The 19,650-nt window shown below is 41.8% G+C and overlaps 3 protein-coding genes across 4 annotated transcripts in view; all 3 read right to left on the bottom strand.

Moving 5' to 3' along the window:
- kcnip3a (Kv channel interacting protein 3a, calsenilin) overlaps positions 1–4,057 on the bottom strand; it is a 33,442-nt gene extending 29,385 nt beyond the window's left edge. The window contains exons 1-3 of one of the 2 annotated variants that reach the window (XM_019887200.1): positions 3,914–4,057; positions 702–782; positions 562–605 (exon numbers count right to left, since the gene is read on the bottom strand). In XM_019887200.1, coding sequence (XP_019742759.1) covers positions 562–568 — 7 coding nt within the window. In that variant the 5' untranslated portion in view covers positions 569–605; positions 702–782; positions 3,914–4,057. The remainder of the gene's footprint in view (positions 1–561; positions 606–701; positions 783–3,913) is intronic. The other variant, XM_019887190.1, reaches the window with a different exon arrangement.
- A 4,489-nt stretch (positions 4,058–8,546) lies between these two features.
- On the bottom strand, positions 8,547–11,396 carry pcna (proliferating cell nuclear antigen). Its single transcript, XM_019887990.1, has 6 exons — positions 10,958–11,396; positions 9,734–9,831; positions 9,586–9,653; positions 9,313–9,507; positions 8,904–9,027; positions 8,547–8,659 (listed from the first exon to the last, which is right to left on the bottom strand). The coding sequence occupies exons 1-6, from the start codon at positions 11,176–11,178 to the stop codon at positions 8,583–8,585; spliced, it is 783 nt and encodes a 260-aa protein (XP_019743549.1). The 5' UTR covers positions 11,179–11,396; the 3' UTR covers positions 8,547–8,582.
- Positions 11,397–12,172: 776 nt separating this feature from the next.
- LOC109526591 (putative aminopeptidase W07G4.4) lies at positions 12,173–19,538 on the bottom strand. The gene is made up of 16 exons (XM_019887961.1): positions 19,412–19,538; positions 18,801–18,842; positions 18,568–18,658; positions 17,443–17,591; positions 17,251–17,359; positions 16,293–16,420; positions 16,105–16,204; positions 15,442–15,517; positions 15,287–15,372; positions 14,963–15,067; positions 14,019–14,094; positions 13,796–13,914; positions 13,378–13,461; positions 13,232–13,289; positions 12,908–13,089; positions 12,173–12,826 (listed from the first exon to the last, which is right to left on the bottom strand). The coding sequence occupies exons 1-16, from the start codon at positions 19,420–19,422 to the stop codon at positions 12,692–12,694; spliced, it is 1,551 nt and encodes a 516-aa protein (XP_019743520.1). The 5' UTR covers positions 19,423–19,538; the 3' UTR covers positions 12,173–12,691.
- Between the last annotated feature and the right edge of the window lie 112 nt (positions 19,539–19,650).

Raw genomic sequence — 19,650 nt, 5'->3', positions numbered from 1 at the left:
CGGGTGCGGTACTCCATTTAGATGACCTTAGCTGAGATGTAAAGTAAGAATCAAGCCAGGTCAAGTCTGCTCACACATCCTATTGATTGAATAATGAACAGTCGAGAGATGTAAATAGCCCGCAGGATCAATGAGGAAACACCATCTGTCAAAATAAAACGGTGTCCCGTTTGCCGCAGAAGCTCTTGACGCATTTCCCGGAGGGGCTTGAGCGCACACAAAGTTTAACTGATGTTATTATTTATTTATTTATTTTTGTGTAGAAAAATGAACAGTAAGGTTGGGAGGATACTCACATATGACAATTAATGACAGCTTTTTTTTTGGGGGGGGAAGTGTTGTCTTTACATTAAAAGAATATAATTAATGATTAAATCATAACATATTATAATAAATGATTAAAGGTCATTTGAGCACATTTCTTATTTTAATAGTGTGTGTCAAACGGGTCGTCCTTCACACTCATCAGTGGCCAAGAAGTAGCTCTCACTAGCAAAAAGGTCGGTTACCCTTGCAATGGAGGAAACCCCCCCCCCCCCCCCCCCTCCCATCAAGACTCACCTACCATATTTAGTAGTTAGCCAAACACTTCTTGCTTTTTGCTCCTGTAAATAAACAGGCACACTCGGCTTCAAACATGTCCCATCTAAGTGTGTACGTGTGTGTAGAGTGACGATGATGAAAGGGCGGTTAAATCCTGCCTGCTTCCTGCTGAGCGTCAGAGCGGAGATTCCCCCAATAAAGCGGCTCACGGGTGCAATGATGCTCATTTGCTCCCACTCCTGGAAGAATTAGCAGAACACACATAAGGTGCACGTAAAATAACACGTACGCACACACATGTGGAGCGGCAGCATCTTGAGAATAATTCGCCCCCGAGATGGATTTCATGTTTCTATGGAGAAGATTGCCTATTTTTAGGAGTGATATAAATAGATCCTTGTGTCGCTCCGAGGCTTGCATTGCATGTCTCGGTGTACCCGTGCGTGCTTTACTGTATCTGTTCCCTTGTTTATGGAACTGCTTCCCATATAGGACAATGATTCATTGAACGGTGAGTCAATACTTGATGAAAGTATAAGGACTGACCGGCTTGCAGGCACAGCGATGGCACGGTGATGTCATATTGATCAGAATCATCACCCTATAATTGCATGATACTTGTATGACATTGCACGTGATCGGCAGGCTTTAGGAGGTGGACACAAATGAAGCAAAGGGGCATCGGTGACTTATTATGGAGGAAGGTTCGGGGAGGGGTGAGGCAGGGACCAAGTTTGTAGCCGTGGAAACAGTTGCTAAGGAGCACACAGTGGCATCCCCGGACTCGGAGGGACACTTATACTCGGTGGTCACAGTATTAGGTACACCTGTGCAGATTGGATGAGAGTGTTGTGAAAAAAATGTCCGCTTTCATCAACTTTAATCAGAGATAATTAGATCATGCCGTTGGGTGTTGAGGTACGACTAATTTGTTTAGTGACCACGCTTTTTGTAATGGAAATATATACAATGTAAAGAATGAAACATTTTTGCCCAATTTTTTTTTTTGGTTTAATTCATAGGACATAGTGCTGCTCCTTCGGCTGTGTTTGTCTTGGCCACCGAGGGGCAGCGTCACACACACACACACACACACACACACACACACACACACACACACACACACACACACACAGACAAAGAAAATTTTCACACAACTGGCTCTGTTTTGTGGTTTTTTTTGTTTTTTGTTTTTTTCCCCATTTAAATGCTTTTTGGGTTTTTTTTTACATTGTCATTTTCTCTGCACCTCTAGCGTCCGCTCCCATCTTGTTCATGAAATAGCTCAACGCCGTACGTGTAGGTCTTGAATATTGATTTATTTTTTTCTTTTCTTTCAGTTGCTGCTTAAACGTTGACAGCCCTTTAAAAAAGTACTACAAATATGATCTAAATGCATATGCGGGCTTTTTGCTTGAATAAAAGGTGTTAGAATCACAGCTCTTCAGATAAGTATGTAATGTCCGTGTGACCGTTTTCAGCTTCTCTGGCTTGGCAATAGAAAAAAAAAGCCATGAAGAAAAAAATAAATGAAATAAAAATTAACTATCTTTATCTACTTGTTTTCCAAAATGTACAAATAAGCTTTCAGGTGACTCTCCCGCATGTCGCCGCCTTTCCTCTTCTCCCTTTTTTTCTGTGCAAAACAGTCATGACAGCAAGCGGGGACAAAGAGGACATGTCATGATTATGCTAATACGAGCGGGGATGACTTTGACGGTCACAAATACACGCGTCCCTGCTGTGAGGCTCGCCGAGCAAAATCAAAGGGAGCTGCCAAAAGTTGATTAAGGGAAGGGAATCCCTTTTATATCCTGGACACCTGGAAGATTTTAAGGCGTGCTTGTGTGTGCGTGTGTGTGTGTGTGTCGCTGGCATGTGCCTTTGAGCATCAATAATCCATGCAATTTCTCTGCTCTCGTGGAGACAGCAGCGCACTGCGGGCTTATGTAAGAGAGTGTCACGGGTCTGAAGAGCGGGGATGGACCCACCCTAAGCTGCTTACGCTTCTTTGTTTCGACACTAAAACCTTGACTTTCACAAGTTTTGCAGAGGAGCTGTTTGGTGCGGCAAGGTTAGGCAATGCAAAACATTGAAGGATGCCAGGAGTGGCAGTATCCGAGGGGTGGTTCTATTGTTTTCTAAATGGCACTTGTCGGTTTTGTGACAAACAACTATTCACACATACAGAAAATTTTGAGACGTCGTTGTTTTGGAACGTGGGAATATACAGTAACCGAGATTCCAAACGTGCTGGCCACTACTTGACGGCTCTCCATCGCAATTCATTGAAATTGAATTGATGCCATCATAAAATATTAACGGTAAAAATCAATATTTTAAGATTATGAAGTCAGACACAAGAAGCTGAGTAAGCACTGACTAATAAAACTACAATGCCATGACAACCTGCTGAATCATTTCACACCTCTTGTTCATAAGACACCTGTACATGCCAAAGCGATACATGTTGATGTGTACAGGTACTTGTTTAAAATAAGATGGTTGTATATGGCTGCAAAGGCTAATAAACTTCTCTGAAATAAGAAAGTAGGACCCAAAATGACCAGAGTATAAATTCTGCCATATAAACTTGATTGAGAACCCTTTTCACCCGTTTTGGAGAATACAGCCTCGATTAAGGAATGGCTTTGCAGGTAATGATTCCTTCATTCCAAAACTTCCTCTGTTTTCTGGGGTCGCAATTATTTGAGGATTTGGAGATCATTTGAGGGCATTGAAATTGCTTCCCATCTTCAAATTTTCAGCTGTCAAGCTAATAATTTTCTGCCACTGCCATGCTCTTCTGGGATGGTGCTTCTTCAAAATCATTTGGGTTTTTTTCTCCTTAAAATGCTTTTTTGCCCCCCCCCCAAAGGTCATAATAATAATAATAATAATAATAATAATTTTTTGCATTTTTTTGGGTGTGTTGTTTTTTGTTTTTTTTTTTTTGCATGTGGAAAAAGCTACAAGTTAAACAACCGGCAGTCTGCATCCTTCTTATCACCGCAGACAAAAATCCCCTGCCACTGTAAAGCAATTTAAAGGCAGGCCAGACTGGGAAGAAGAGATGTAGGAGGGCAAGGGTAAGATAACAAGACTGAAGATCAGGTGATAGGAATAGAACAGGTCAGCTGAGAGTTCCACATAAACGAAATTCAACTCTGTTTGGCTTTATGTTCACAAAACATTTACTAAAGCGTCCTGAGTACAGTTTATACCCACTTCATTAGAGAAACAGCTTGCACATGCAAATTAATTATAGGAGCAATTGCCCTTGTGGGGTTTGTGAGGGGATTAGCGTTAACCTTTTCATCAGAGAAGGAAGCACATTTGGTAATCTGAGTTCCAACTGGATCCAACGTACCTTATTATAAAGCAGCAGAGGCACATGATTTCCCCCAAGACAATTAGCAAAGAGCTGGAAAAAGTCAAATACAAAAGAACGCATTGATGTCATATTATTGCATTGTTCCAATAGTATTGATGAGGAAAATATTTGGAAATCGTGATAAAAAAGGGAAAATAGTTTTCCAACTGGAAGTGTTTAAAAAAAATGCAAAAATAACATTTATAATAAACTACCACAAATATTGGTTAAAAGGCAAAAATGTCCAATAAACATGACAATTATTTTCAAAATGATTGGTTTACTCATTTAAAAAATATCTGTGTCACTATCAATGAATACAATAATGGTGATTTCAATCATTTTGGATTCTAAAAAGGGTCCTTAAAAATAAATTAAGACAAATATTTTGAAAAGCTTAGTACAAAAGTAAAGGTAAAGTACAAAAATTAAAACTTAATAGATATAGATACATAAAAATAGCAACATTAAAATGAAATGTATTAAAAATTACTTGAATGCATGTTTAAAAACAAACAGTTCTTAAATATTACATTAAAATGTATTGAACTAAGAAGTTAAACACAAGTGAACTGCATTCGAGGAGTGATTTTGTTGTGTACCACTAGACGGTGCCATCATAACACCGGTGTTGCCTGTACCACACTTTGAGAATCACTGCGATAAGTTGTGTCCAAATATAAGGGTCACGCCCTTTTGTAGAGATGTCCAAATGTCCACAGACAAAAAAAAAAAATGTTGGACACTCAAAATGACACGCAATTTTACAGTTTAAATACGTTTTATTCATCCTAAAAAAGTCTGAGATCTTAATGCGCTGAGTTCCGAGAACAGGCAGAGCAGACCTCCAGGCTTTGTACAGTAGGTACATTAAATCAGTCATGTTGGGATGAAGCATATCTGCTATTACAGTGCAGAACTCAATTATGACTGTGCCTTTTTCATTTCGCTTTCAGGAAGTAATTAAAGTGAACCTGAATGTCAGTGGTTAATTAAACGTCTTAAAATGACTGCAGCAATTTTATCGGTATTATCAGTGGAGTACTTAGCTTCAGAGGACGCACTTGCCTTTCCCTGACTCAGGATGTCCTGTGGTGGAAACACACAAAGAAAAAGGGAACATTTCAGGACACTGGTGACAACTGGAAGGGATTTAAACGTTCAGGTATTAAGAATTATGATAGAAAAACATTCATCGGGCGTATTTGGTTTAAATAAATCCACTCACCAAATATACCCCCCCCCCACCTCCTTCTTCCCGAAGGCTCATTACAGTGGAGCCATTTCGTCAGATGAATTTTCATATAGCAGAGTGAGGATTACACTGGCAGACGTTTTTAATCTGCTCTGCTCTCTTTCTCTATCTAGCACTGTCATTTTATTCTAAACTATTTTATTTTTAACCAGGCTGCTGAACTCAAGATGACCGTAATCACCCGGCGATGAAAATAGAAAAAAAGTCCTTACGTTTCTATTTTTTTGTAGCGCATCCTGAACTGCTTTCCTGCCAATCGCAGTTTTAAACAATGCAGGTTTGGGGAGAGCATACGCTACAAAATGGGCTTGAGCAGACAAAAACCGAATCGCAGAACGTTGAGCAAAAGCAAACGAAAGAGCGTTGTCGGTACACAGTAGCCAAAGTGAACTCAACTCGGCTTGTTTCACAACAATCAGCAGCTCACCTTAGTGACTAAATCTTCCGAACAAGACTTCAAGATGTTTAATCTCGGTCAATTTACTGTAAAACCCAACATAAAACAATGACAATTGCACATTGTATGTTTAAAATCAGATACCTTTGCCCTGAGAGTCGACGAACTGAATGCTAATTAGCATTAGCCCGTCTTGTTCAAGGTTTCAACAGTTTTCGTGCTTTTCTTGTCGCAAGGAATTTCTGAACATGTCAAAATTCTCTTGCGACGAGAAAGGCGTGAGCAAACCTTTGGCGAATGTTTGTCAAACACTTGCGACGGTGAACAAACCCTGACGCACGCAACATTCGTAACTCACAATTATTCGCCGTTCAGCATTTTTTGTTGCGGTGGGAAACCATTTTATGAAAAGGATATTTAAAACACAAAAAGTGCAGCAACAGTAGTGTCAGGTGTCAGGGTGGGTGAAAGGGTTAAAATAATAACTGCATCTTAAAATGTGTAAATAGTAAATGTTGGCAGCAGAGAATTGGTGTTTGGCAGTCTCCCCCTGGGCCCCGTTTATAATGATTGGAAAAGCTTGCTCCTCTGCTGCTATGAGCTCTGTTTTGTTGGGATTTAGCTCAAGGTGGTGGTTCCCCCTGCACCAATTAAAAAGACGGATTATCTCAGGGTCGTAGGTTGTCTCATAATGGAGGACATCAGACCTACCACAGCTGTGTCGTCTGCAAACTTCACCAGGATGTTGGAGTTATGTCAGCACACTTCAAGAAAAAAAAATCATGTTGTTGTTAGCATGATGAGCTAGGTGCTATCGCTTGCCTTGTGCGCACCTCAAGTTTACGCATTTAAATTGCCATTAATGCCATCGACAGAACTGCAGAGGTTATTTGAGTTTAATTCATTATTTCTATTGTTTAATTGTATTTTAATACACATACATTTAGCCAGGAAAATTACAGTTAGGCCATCGACACGCCATTATATTTCTAATTTAGATGTTCAACCTACTGAGCTAGTTTCTATCATCAACCTGCAACTTTACAGCTTTCTCAAGTTAACACTTTAAATTATTATTCAGTAGTATGTGTTCAATGAACCCACATGCGTTGACACTACAGGCAGATGCAATGAGAGCACCGAAACCAGATTACAAATCTGACGCTGAAAAAAAAAAGCAGATAAATTAGCATTTTAAATCGGTTTGATGACTGCCTTCCTGGCCAGTCACGCAACTCTCTGTTTCTCTCTTAAAACTGAATGGTGTAATTTATCTGAAATGGAATTCCAAACCAACTTGTCAAATCTGTGGCACACAACACGCTTCTCAAACACAGCTGGTGGATCTCCCAACAGCAAAAATAAATAAATAAATAAATAAACGAAACAGCGACACCCAGTGGCCGCAAGCGCTCACAGAAACTCGTTCGACGGAGTCACGGCCGTTGATGCCAATTTAGCCCTTGTGAGGTTTTGTAACTTTCCAGACCGCGCTGGCAAGCTTTATTCTCGCTCAAAACACAGTTACTGTGTTGATACTTTGAAAACTTGATAAACACGTAATAGCTACCTATGTAATGGGATTAAGCTTCTTTTACACAAAGATCATGAAGTTTCAAAAAGCCTTTTGCAGAGATTGTTCAAGTGGAGTAACGCCACATTGAAATCCACATCAGAGATAGGCTCCACCAACCGCCATCACCCAAATGAGGATCAGCGCTCTCGAAAATGGACGGGTTTTATGTAGTTCAAGGCAATTTGAGCAATTTGTTGTTTCAGAATGTGGCCCGGTGGTCGAGTGGTTAGCGTGTTGACCTCACAGTGCAAAGGTCGCCGGTTCCGGCCTTCCTGTGTGGAGTTTGCATGTTCTCCCCGTGCCTCTGTGGGTTTTCTCTGGGTACTCCAATTTCCTCCCATATTCCAAGTTAATGGAACACTCTAAATTCTCCCAAGGTGTGAGCGCAAGTGGTTGTACATCTATGTGTGCACTGTGATTGGCTGACAACCGGTCCAGGGTGTCCCCCGCCTACTGCCTGAAGACAGCTAGGATAGGCTCCAGCAGGCCCTGCGACCCTTGTGAGTATAAACGGATTGGAAAATGGATGGAGGGATGAATAGTGAATGCCATTATTCTTTCCTGTACCACTAGGGAGAGCCCACGCACTCCTCGTGGTACATGAACCACATTTTGAGGATCATTGATAGACTATTGCGCTTGTCTGGAATTTGTCATAAAAGAGGAGGAAGTTGATGTCTTCTAGTCAAGTTGAAAGGTGAATCATGTTTTAAGTTTAGTAAGTCACATGATGCAAAACATATACACACAACTTCGTAGAAATAAATAAATAAATAAATAAACGAAACAGCGACACCCAGTGGCCGCAAGCGCTCACAGAAACTCGTTCGACGGAGTCACGGCCGTTGATGCCAATTTAGCCCTTGTGAGGTTTTGTAACTTTCCAGACCGCGCTGGCAAGCTTTATTCTCGCTCAAAACACAGTTACTGTGTTGATACTTTGAAAACTTGATAAACACGTAATAGCTACCTATGTAATGGGATTAAGCTTCTTTTACACAAAGATCATGAAGTTTCAAAAAGCCTTTTGCAGAGATTGTTCAAGTGGAGTAACGCCACATTGAAATCCACATCAGGCTCCGCTAATTCCTGTTATTTGCAGCTCGACTAGTCTGAGGACTAATAAAAAAAGTTCAACAAGCAAAAATTTGATTATTTTTATTTGGGACCAAGTCGCGGGATAAAAAAAAAAAAATTGATGGCATAACCACAAAATATTTACAAATGTGTATCTACAACAACAAACTGCAAGTCTGGATGCAAAAAAAAAAAAATTAACGAACAGACAGGAAGACTCAAAGTGTTGACATTTCCACACAACAGGGAATGCAGACGAGTTTTCAAACGCCGACAACTGAAGCTCTTGCTGCATGACACTTGACACTGGAGTGAGTCTTCCTGCTTTTCAATTCTCCCTTCTCGTTGACTTTCTGCTTACTTATGAAGCCTCCTCGTCGATCTTGGGAGCCAGGTAATATTTGACGTGGCCCATGTCGGCAATCTTGTATTCCACCACTGCAGAGATTGAATAAAAAATGTTATTTAATAAGGGACGTGAAGAAAGCAGAAAAGCAGTAATACTGTGCAGTTTTGCCTTGACTTTAGAGACAAAGTTATGCGGTTTGGTCAAACACAAAACGTGGAACGGTTTTAGGTTCACTGTAAAAGTAAACGTTAAATGGGAGTTACAATCAAGCGAAGAACGTGAGAAAGTGAAGGCACTCCCATATTTGTTGTGGTAGCCGCGTGTGTCGCTTACCGAGAGGAATGTCCGCGGACATGCTGAGGGTGACCGTCTTAGACAGAGGAGTGGCTTTGGTGAAGAAGTTCAAGTAGTTGAGGGCAAAGATGAGCTGAACTGGCTCATTCATCTCAATAGTCACCTGGAAACAAATTGGAAAATATTTTGCTTGTTGCAAATTTCTATTTTAAAATTTTCTGCACTGAACTCAAGTCTTACAATCAAGACGTTTTCGAGCTGCAATCAATTTAGAATTCTATCACTCCCATTTTGGTATCAAGACAAATTGGCTACATAGTTTTTTTTTCTCCAGACAACAGTAACTTAAAAAAAACAATTGCTTGCAATTTAAAATATTTTAGCTGATTTGTTGCTTAAAAGTATTCACTCGCGATTTACAGGAGTGTTTAGATATGACCAAACTCACCGCCTCCTCTTCCTTGTCCACATTGCTTGTCTGGGACAGCTTGATATTTCCCGTGCCCAGTTCTCCATTGGCGGAGAACTTGACACCGTCCTTGGCGCAGGAGATCATGACGGCGTCGCCGATCTGCGAGAGGTCACGGCAGATGCGTGCAAACTCCCCTGACGGCATCTTGACCACGCAGCTGTACTCCTGCTCCTGTGAACATGAACAAGAAAAGGTCATAAACCAGCGCACTGTATTGTCCCAAGACCAAAAACCTCAGCCGGAACTTACTGGAATTCCCAGCTGCTCCACATCGAGGTCCATCAACTTCATCTCGTAATCTGACACCTTCTCCTGGTCTGAAAAATTAAAAAAACAAAATTAAAGGAAAGTTCAAACAATAATAACACTGAGCTGACCGGATAGTCCGCCAACTTACTGATGGTCTCAAAGACAAGTGCGAGTGTGTCTGCATTGTCATCGGCTCGGAGCGTGATGATGTCTTCGTTTCCGGCGCATTTCAGGATCTTTGACATACTGTGGAAAATATACATAAAATTGAGGTACATTAACTAAATTGTGTTTACAGTCATTTGAAGCAATGGCGTTTTATGCCGGTCATGATTTTAAAAGACATGATAATCAATTTTGCTACTATTGTGCTAATCTATTTTTTATGATGAGGCAGATGGCAGATCTTATTCATAGGCAATTCAATCTTGCTCAGTATTTACAATTACTCCCCAAGCCCCCAAAAAATTCCCAAGCCACCTATAACTTAATCTTACCATATTAATAAGTACCAATGTGCTTTCTAACAATTGCATTTTTTAAAATTCATATTTCTCAGTCATCCAGGTCATGCTAACCAGCAAATGGAGTCTTCTTGTTTGTTGAAGGTGTTGTTTTACAGAAAAAAAATTACTTGGGTAGTTATGCTATTATGCTAACAACAATAAACGGTAAATTGAGTATTTAAAATTGTTACTTTATTGGTATTTTATTGTATTCTACGTCTTTATTTATATAGCTTTCAAAACCGCTTCAGCTTTAACAAAGCGCTTTACAGAACAGTTAAACAATGAATAGACGTAATTTCAGGCGTTATCTGACCCATATGCAAACCGGAACCGACGTCAGCATGACTCGCTACCGGAAGTGCAAATTCCCGGGTTCAACAAGTATTCCCGCCAAGTCTCAAATTGGCGCTGAAGGGACGTCGACGCGCAATGACAACTCCAGCGAACTAACATTGCGCCAAATCAAAGATTTCAAACCCTTGAGACGAGTTGTACCATGCCATTCTTGGGTATATTTAATAGGAACCAAAGTGAAGGCTTTCAGAGGCTAATCCATTCGGAGGGACATGCCCGGGCAACTCCGCCATGACGGCAGCTTTTCTTTTTCCTTTACTCGAGCTTTAGCTGTGATTGCCACAATAAAGTCATAACGACATTGAATATGGCGTTGATATAAACATGAAAACACTTCCGTCCCGCTAAATGTAACTTATGTCAACCGAAGAACGCTTGCTTTAAAATGAAAGCTAATATTTGCCTCCCGACCCAAATTAAAAAAGTTACCAATTAGCCACCACCAAAAGGCTTTACTGGCGTCTAAAAGTCGTACTTATTGAGCTCAAAAACTATGTTATTTGGCTGACCTGCCCAGGTTGACTCCCATGGCGAGGTTTCTGTCGCAACGGTACGAGTCGAAGCCGTCGCTGCGGAGGGTGAGCTGCACCAGAGAGACGTGAGAGGAGTCCATGCTCTGCAGCGAGATGCCGGACGAGCTGACGTCCCAGCATGCCTCCGTGATCAGATCCTTCAGGGCCTCCAGGACCTTCTTTAAGATGGATCCCTGGACAAGGCGAGCCTCAAACATGCTTGCTGTGGGGTGTGTGTTGAAAAGGTGGACTGGGCGAAAAACGGAGCAAATTCCTCGAAGTTGGGAAGAGCGAGGAGGAAAAAAAGAGCACAAGTTGCAGTTATGGTCGAGGAAGAGAAGCTTGAGGTGAAAGCCTTTGTGCGTAGTTAGCTAAATGAAGCTCGGCTTCGCGGGAGAAGACAGCCTGGCGCGCGCCGCAGCTCTGTTATAATGGTTCTGCGCTTTTACGTCATTTCCGCTACGTAGTACAGCACGGCATTTCCCTCATGACAAATGTCGGCTAAAAGCGGCCATTTTGAAGAGGTCAACCCGCCAAATCCCGACCCGGCCAATGCATTTCCCATGGGACAAATGTAGGCTAAAGCGGCCATTTTGAAGAGGTCAATCCGCCAAATCCCGACCCGGCGAATGCATTTATTTTACATTCGAAAATGTATCAGAGCAAACCACCAAACAAAACTGTCACAAAGCGTGACATGATCTCGTTTAAATTCGCTTACACAGGTACTCACTGTCATAGGGAGCGCCGTTTATTTCGTTCAGTGTGGCGGTTGGCAAATAACTTTACTGCATTATCGCCACCTACTGGTCTGGGGTATGGCTCTGGCATGCATAGCGATCATCTTGCCTCTCGAGGCAAATACAAAAAATTGCAAACATTCACTCTGTTGCAGTGTCTTACTACCTCCAAATATTGAAAAAATATTTTTCTTATTTCCTGCGCGCGTTTTGGACAAAATATCACGTCCTACCGTTTGTCCACAACAAAACGTTTGCTTTCCTTGCCCTTTTGAGGGGTTTTGATCAGATGTCAATATTTGCCAACTTCTGGCCTGTGACACCCTGAGACTTTTTTGTGGGCTACAGAAGTAAATTTGACTTGAGTTTACCAGTTACTGCTCAATTCAATGTGTTCAAAATGATATTATTGTTCCTTGTTACCGGTCTCACCCTGTCGAATCGTCCTCTAAATTCTGTGGAACAAGCACCCTTTCATTTTTGCACTGCTTTTTTTTTTCAGTTCCTCATTGGATGGACAAAACAATTCTATTGTCTGAATTGCTACACAGATGAATTATAACTTCTGCCATCTAGTTCTACTAACTGTTCTGTCAGTTAGGTCACCAACAGACAAACTAAATACAGTACATTTGTACAGTGGTTGATAAATGTCAGACCTTTAGGGAAGTGACTATACCTGTAGAATAATTATCCCAGCTGTCACTATTGGTCGTCAGTCAATCACATAGCCCATAGAGAAAGACAATCATTCACAGTCACATTCACACTGTACCCGAGTACGAACCAAACCCACGGTGTATAGCGAATGAACTGCTACAACCATCAGTGAAGATTCAATGGCTAATGAATATTTATTGACCAATGAAAAATGCTTGGCATAAAGCCGCACATTTACAATGATGACGTTTTTAATACTGTACTACTACTTTTCCTTGGGGTACTTTTGTGCAACTTGATGTCAGTTGTATTTTAAACTGCATCAGAGCGCCTACAGCTCAGACAGGAAGTAGTTGGTTGCCATGGCGACAATGGGCGCTCCCGTTGGCACGCCAGGGAAGGGGCCGCTGGAGCCGGCGATGTCAATGTGGGAGTACGGCAGAGGCGCCTCAGAATCCACACCATGCTGCATCGGCGTAAAGGGAACAGACTGATGATTTTAGATCTGATGAAACATATTCAATCAGTTATTTGTCCCCGTGACCACCTTGTGCAGGCCCGACGCCATGATGAGGAACGCCGCTGGGGTCTGATGTCCACGAGGGGTTGCAGAGGACGGCAAGTTGTTGCACTGGAGAATGTCCTCGTACTCGGATTTACCCTTGTGGAATTCATAGTCCTCCCTCCTGATGCAGGACACTTCAAAGAGGTCGCCCAGCACCTCTCCGGCTGCATGGTGGTGGGACAAGAACACATGTTATTTTTTGACTGGAAAATGTCTAAAATAATTAGGGTTGCAAAGGGATGGCAAAAAAATCAGGTAGATTTGCTTGGTGTGCAGTGCTGCAACCATAGAATTACTTTATCTCACCTTTCTGCCACTGAGCTGCATTGCCAGCACGATGGGCGGGTCCATTATCCATGATTATCTGCAGAAAAAAAAAATCAAAGCTGAAAAATTCAACTCAAACATCACACTGACATCCGTGGTCACCCAATAATGGAGTCGGCACTCACAGAGTAGTTGGGTCCCATGGCTCTGATGGCGTGGCCAGTCAGTGTCGCTATCGTAAACAACTGAGGGCAAGTCTCGTGAACTGCCTGCGAGAACATGAAGTAATTAGCGTCAAAACCTTTTGTGATCAATCATACAAGCAAATTAGCTGGGTGAAGACTTCTGCCGGGATCAACATTTTGGGAAAGAAAATTGTGCTAAGTGCCAAAATGAGTCTGTCAATCTGTCAGAAAACAAAGCTCATAACACCCATCACCACAGAATTATCACTCAGGATGATATTTTAGAAATATCCGCCAATCGAGTCTTTGCTGACTTTGACCGCAAGGCTGGAAATCAAATTTAGCCCGATTATTGACATGGGTGTACTCCCCCCAAAAAAAAAAAAAAAACCCAAAACAAAACCTTAGGTGATCTGACCTTCTCCTTCATCTCACAAAGCAGGTCAACCATCACCATGCGCCCCTCGGCGTCCGTGTTGCCCACTCGAACTCGGCGGCCCGCGCGAGAAACCACCAGCTCGTCCGCCACGTAGCAGTCTGAAACACAAACACAAAGCCTTGACTTTAAAATTTGCCACTACCCAGACATTTGACACCCTCCCCCCCATTTACATTCAGCCCGCTCATCAAATGTCACTGACCTGAACCCACACTGTTGCGCACCATAGCCATGGAGCCGACAACTTTCAGGTGTTTTGGCTTCAGTTTAGCCAAAATCTAAAATGGGAAATTGGATTAGTGGCATTTAGTATATACAGTGAACTCTCCATCCATTCGCGGCTAGTGATTAATGGGGTGTTTTTGGGGTGGGGGGAGTCAGACGGCACAAGATGTCAACTGTCAATGCAATTTACTTTTTAAGGGTAATGCATGATTATATTGAATGACATTTCAACGTACTTCGCGATCAGATTTTGTGATTTATTTCCAGTTTACTTTTCACCGTGACATCATACGTACTTCCGAGTGGCAATAACTCTAGTGAACAAACTTTTACATGTCAGTGACCAGTGCAGAGTGGTTGAGAGGTAAATGGCTTGAGTGATGATTTTAGCCTTCTTCTCTGCAGCTCTAACTGGGATGTGTGACATGTCAGGCGAAAAGATGTTATGTGAGGTTGACTGGCTTCCAAAGGAGACAAAATCAGACGTAATTTACATTTCAAAAGGTAAGTTAATTAGAATACTCTCAGGCATAGCTCGAGTGAACAATGGTTCATTAATGAAACTTTTCTTTTGCCGAGATACATGGCACAGCTGTGCTCTTTTGATGCTGAAATGGATAGCTTGATTTATGCTTCTTCAGTTTCATTTTTGGGGAAATTGGAGGAAAAAAAAAGGTAATGTTTAGGGGAATATGTGGTGCGCATTACCAAAAAAGTTTTTCTCATAATTTCAGGTCATCAGTAATCACTTGCCTACTGCAGCCCTCAAGTACCCCTGGCACCTACTATTTACAAAAAATTGCGGCAGGGCTCAATCCCTGCCCCCCACATGGATTGCAGCGGTTTACTTTCATGCAATCTTGTTACACACAGACACTTATTTATGAGAGACGATGTCAAGATTTTTTCACTGTATCTCACCTGGAAGAATCCTGCAACGGCAGCAGCACCGCACTTGTCTCTATGCATCCCGGCCATGAAACCACCAGCCTTGATGTCTGCGCCGCCCGTGTCGTAGGTGATGCCCTGTTCACCAATCAACACAGATGCGGCTTTTAGCTCTTAAATTCATAAAAAAGGGAACTCTACACCTACAATTTTGAACTGGAGAAGCCCCTTTGGATTACAGATGAAACGTCTTGATGGTACAATTCAAGTGCATGCCTGGTTCATTGTGCACAGAAATAATTTTTTCTCAATTGTCCATTTATCAAACTATGTGGGCACAGCATGTCCTCCTCTTACCTTGCCCACCAACATGAGCGTCTTCTGGATAGGGCCCTCGCCACAGTACTGCAGCTTGATAACTCTGGCCTGGTGACGGGGTACACCTGAATGAGGAAGGAGCCATGAGTGGTTGCGCTACCAAGGAGCATGCCAACAACAAGATGCGCTCTTACTGTTGGCACACCGGTTGACAGCAGCCAGGCAGGGGTACTCCTTCTCCAGAAGCTTCACGTCGCTTATCACTTCTGCCTAAAGTGGAACACATACATACATGCATTCCACATATCAGGGTTTTCAATCCTTTATTGAACTAATGCACTTTTTTTAAATATAAGAACAATCTCACAGCACGCCACCAAATTAAAATGTCACATAGAATATGAAACTGTAATAATGAATGACGTGTGATGGTCATGGAAGAGCATTTAATAATTCTGCCTGTCACTATCCTGCTCTGGCATATTGCAGACAATATTGAATGTTACGGGACACAGGAAATTGTAACAGCAAAAATACAGGCTATTAGTAGCTGCATTGGGAAAGAAGCGAGAAATACTATTTCAGTTTTGATAATGGTTTTAAGGACAGCCAGCCAAACAGGATACCTCTAAAGCAGATGAAAATTAACAATTGATTATATCTAAAACACCAACATTCCACCAGATGGAGCCAAAGTGAAACTTTAATTGCTTTGGCCTGAGAAGAAAAACAGTTGACTCCAATTTTTGGACCAATTATGACCCCTCAAGACAACATAATGTTGTCAAAGCTCAGTCGGTGGGAATGCCTGCCTTAGACTGAAGGTGAAACAAATAATGAGCGCTTGGCTTGACTACCTGCACGGGGCTGTTCTTGAAGAGTTCCACAACGTACTCAGCCACGCGGGGAGCAGCCATTCGCTCAGGATCCGAGCCGCCGATGTCACGGCATGCCAGCCTAAAAAAAAAAAAAAAAAACGAGACTTCGGAGTGAAGGACTGAATGGCACATTTATAAGAGAATGAGGTGAAATAATTTAACCGTACCTTCCACTTTCCAGAGCGCTAGCTAGCTCCACGAGCCTTTGTCCCTGGCTCTCGTGAGTCACCCAGAGACCAAGCACGCACACCTTATAGTTGGATGATTTTATGTTCACCTCCCTCACTTCTAAAGGCTATTAGAGGACAAAAACACACACTCCCATAAATGGCAACATAAAGGTTGACAACAATGCAATGCATACAGTTGTGCCCTTAAGTTTACACACCCTGTCAGAATTTGTACTGTCTGTAGTATTTCTAAAACATGAGTGACCGGGCAAAAGCCATTTAAAATGTTGAATGTGATTCAAAATAAACTACAAGGCACTTCAGAATAACACAGCCATTAAAAAAAAAAACAAAAACAAAACAGAACGGTAGAGGAAATGTTAACAGCACAGTACTATTTTCCCCAAATTATGCTAGCACAGATCCGTCACAAGGAAGCAAGTGATTGCTCCATCTTAGGCTGAAGTGACGGCCGAAACTGTCAGGTAGGCGAGACATTTTCTCTTCACTTAAAAAAAAAAAAAAAAAAAAAAAAAAAAAATGTCTGGGGGGAAAAAAAAAGAAACAAACCTATTTTAACTAATAATAAGACCAGAGGAACGTCACAGTGCTAGCATAGATGCTATTTCGTTAGCGTGTCCATTGCTGGCTAGTGTTAAACTAAAAGGACTTCATTTGAAATACACAACCTGTAACTCTCTTTTTTATGTTTACTTTGACAGTAAATTTCAACTAGTAGTGGGATTTAACAGCTTGAAGAATTGTTCACTTATTTCCAAATTGATGCTTGTTGTGAAGCAGAGTTGACTGCCACCCTACAGCGCTTGTATCTAAATTTTTTGCTCGCAAGGCAAAGTCAGATAACAGGCCGAAAGATGTTTCATTTCACCAAAAAATAAGAGAGGTTGGGTCACTCACATCGGGACTATGCAAACCAGCAGTGTGTTCATCTTACCATGTAGAGCGCATGAAGAGCCCCAAGTGCAGCCACCAGAGTGCTATTCTTATAGTCCTTGTGCTGAGGGCAGACCAGCAGGGGACGCTGCATTCCTGCCTTCAAGGCCCTGAAATTACAAGTGTGAAAAATGTAAAAAAAAAAATTCTAATAATAATTTAAAGACCTCCCAAGCCATGAACGTATACTGACCGCTTAACCGCATTGACAGCTGCGTCACTGAAGCGTCTGACATCATCATAGTCGCGGTTGACGGGCCCCGTAGTGGAAAACACCAATCGGTTTCCCGGGAGACCGGGGACCTTCAGGACTACCACCTCCTCCCCGAGCCCGCTGTCCACCTGTTGAGTGATTTCATCATGATGTTTAGACCTCTTCATATACCGTTTCAGTCAAAGCTTTTCCACGCAATTAAAGAAAACTCAATGTTTAATTTGTAAGGATTTTGCTGATATGATAATTACTGAGACTATATTCCATTGATAAATAGACAAGACAAGATAACCTTTATTAGTCCCACACTGGGGAAATTTGCAGTCTACAGCAGGAAGATGGGGGGGTGATAAAGTGTTTCATTGCACAAAATTAATGTTTCAGAAGAACTGTACACAGTTCAATATAAGTGCAATATAAATAAAGCATTAGCAATATATTTGTAGAAGAAGAATAAATAATAAATAGCAATAGCATAGAAAACACAGCGTAAGGTGGCTGTGCTGTTTGCAATGGTTACAGGTTTTCACGCATGTTTATTCAGCAGCCTGACAGCAGTCGGTAGGAACAAGCGACAGTATCTCTCCTCCTTGCAGCGTGGGTGTAACAGGATGTAAAAGGAGTTTCACTTTGTAGTGACAGGGGGTACATTCTTGGGCATAAAACAACTGTGTGTTTATTGATACAGTGGGTATATGTTCTGGTAAATAGGACTCCTTCCCCTAACGTCTTAAAAAAGCTAAGAGTCTCGGGCTATTTAGAGGCATCAATACAATACATCCTGATTTATACAGCGCTTTCACAACCGCTGCAGCTCTAACAAAGCGCTTTCCAAAACAGTTAACATAAAATAAAACAGTAACAGAACACAACATAAAAACACGAACAGTTGTGCAATCTTAAATCACTTTTCCTTTATACGCTTTGTTGTTTGAAGCAGTTCTAGATGAAAAAGGAGAGAATCAAAGTGTCCTTTCACCAGTGAACCAGAGACGTCATGCTCAATATGTGCGCACGTCTGTGCATTGTAATCACATGTTGCAGTGGTGTGTAGGCATTTCACCTTTTGTATGTACATACTAGATATTGGTCAACAAAACTTACAGAGTTGTAGTCCTGCAGGGGTGCTTTCAGACACTCAAGTTTTGAGGGCAAATCATCATGGCTTGGGGTTACCAAGATGACACCATCAAATCTGCAAGTGTCAAAATGTATAACCAATAACATGTCTGTCTGCACAGGATACACACACACACACACACACACACACACACACACACACACACACACACACACACACACAAAAGCGGATATGTGCCCTTTCTTTTAGTACTCACTTCTGGTCCTTGAGATCAGTGGTCCACTCAATGGGTTGCACACTACCAGAAAAAAAAAAGTTATAAAACATGATGTTGGACTTCGACACCTTCGCTAAAAACATTTAGACTTGAAGGAGCCAGACATCAGTGTAAGTTAATGATAAGAGAGTGACCAAAGTGTGGAAGGACCTTTGATCATTCAATTCTTATCTCTAAACCTTGATCACCCCTTGCCGTGCAAGTTCTGTAACGAGACTAGACAACTTCAGAAAATGTATTTGTCAATCTGTACGGCCATACCACACAAAGTTTAAGAAACTCAAGTGCGTCATGCACAACACATATTGAAAGTGAAGGCAAGCACAACACATAATGACAGTGAAGGCAAGCCGAGTAAAGACTTAAGATCGAATTACTTACAAATAAAACATCAATGTAAACTCACATCATGGGAGTAATTATGAGTCTCCTTAATTTAATGCCATATGGCAGTGCACCGTTTTAAAAAATACAAAATGAAAAAGTCCCACACAAACAAACGTTTTTCTACATGTACAATGAACTTTGTAGTTTGGTTAGCTCCCAGTAGCAACCCAGTTAAGGGCTTAGTGGATAGAGGAGATTCTCACCTGGTGCACATCGTTTCGGTCTCCTCGTTCGTTGTCGTCGGCGACTGACAAGTGGAAACTGGGAAAAGAAAGGGAATGATTATGAACTGACTGACTGACTATGGTCACAATGGGGCTGCTGCCGTACGGTCACATGACCAGACCACATGTTGTATAGTGATGTGTCGTTCGCGAACGAGCCGGCTCTTGGAGCAGGCTCCTTGAAGTGAACGAAATGAACCGGCTCCTAAGAGGGAGCC

The sequence above is a fragment of the Hippocampus comes genome, unplaced genomic scaffold (assembly GCF_001891065.2).
Source record: "Hippocampus comes isolate QL1 unplaced genomic scaffold, H_comes_QL1_v1.1 scaffold155, whole genome shotgun sequence".
Classification (NCBI taxonomy): Eukaryota; Metazoa; Chordata; class Actinopteri; order Syngnathiformes; family Syngnathidae; genus Hippocampus; species Hippocampus comes.
Note: the sequence above shows the minus strand (reverse complement) of the source record. Positions and strands in the feature narration are given on the sequence as shown.

Bases quoted from the DNA above. Each gene is read 5' to 3' on its own strand.
- pcna (XM_019887990.1), bottom strand. From the start codon at position 11,178: ATGTTTGAGGCTCGCCTTGTCCAGGGATCCATCTTAAAGAAGGTCCTG. The intron at 9,654-9,733 runs GTAAGTTGGCGG...TTAATTTTTCAG, and splicing joins ACTTGTCTTTGAGACCATCA to ACCAGGAGAAGGTGTCAGAT. The intron at 9,028-9,312 runs GTGAGTTTGGTC...ATTTGTTTCCAG, and splicing joins TGGACAAGGAAGAGGAGGCG to GTGACTATTGAGATGAATGA.
- LOC109526591 (XM_019887961.1), bottom strand. The intron at 17,592-18,567 runs GTAAGTTTTGTT...ATCACTCAACAG, and splicing joins CCCTGCAGGACTACAACTCT to GTGGACAGCGGGCTCGGGGA. The intron at 16,205-16,292 runs GTACGGTTAAAT...TTTTTTTTTTAG, and splicing joins AGCGCTCTGGAAAGTGGAAG to GCTGGCATGCCGTGACATCG.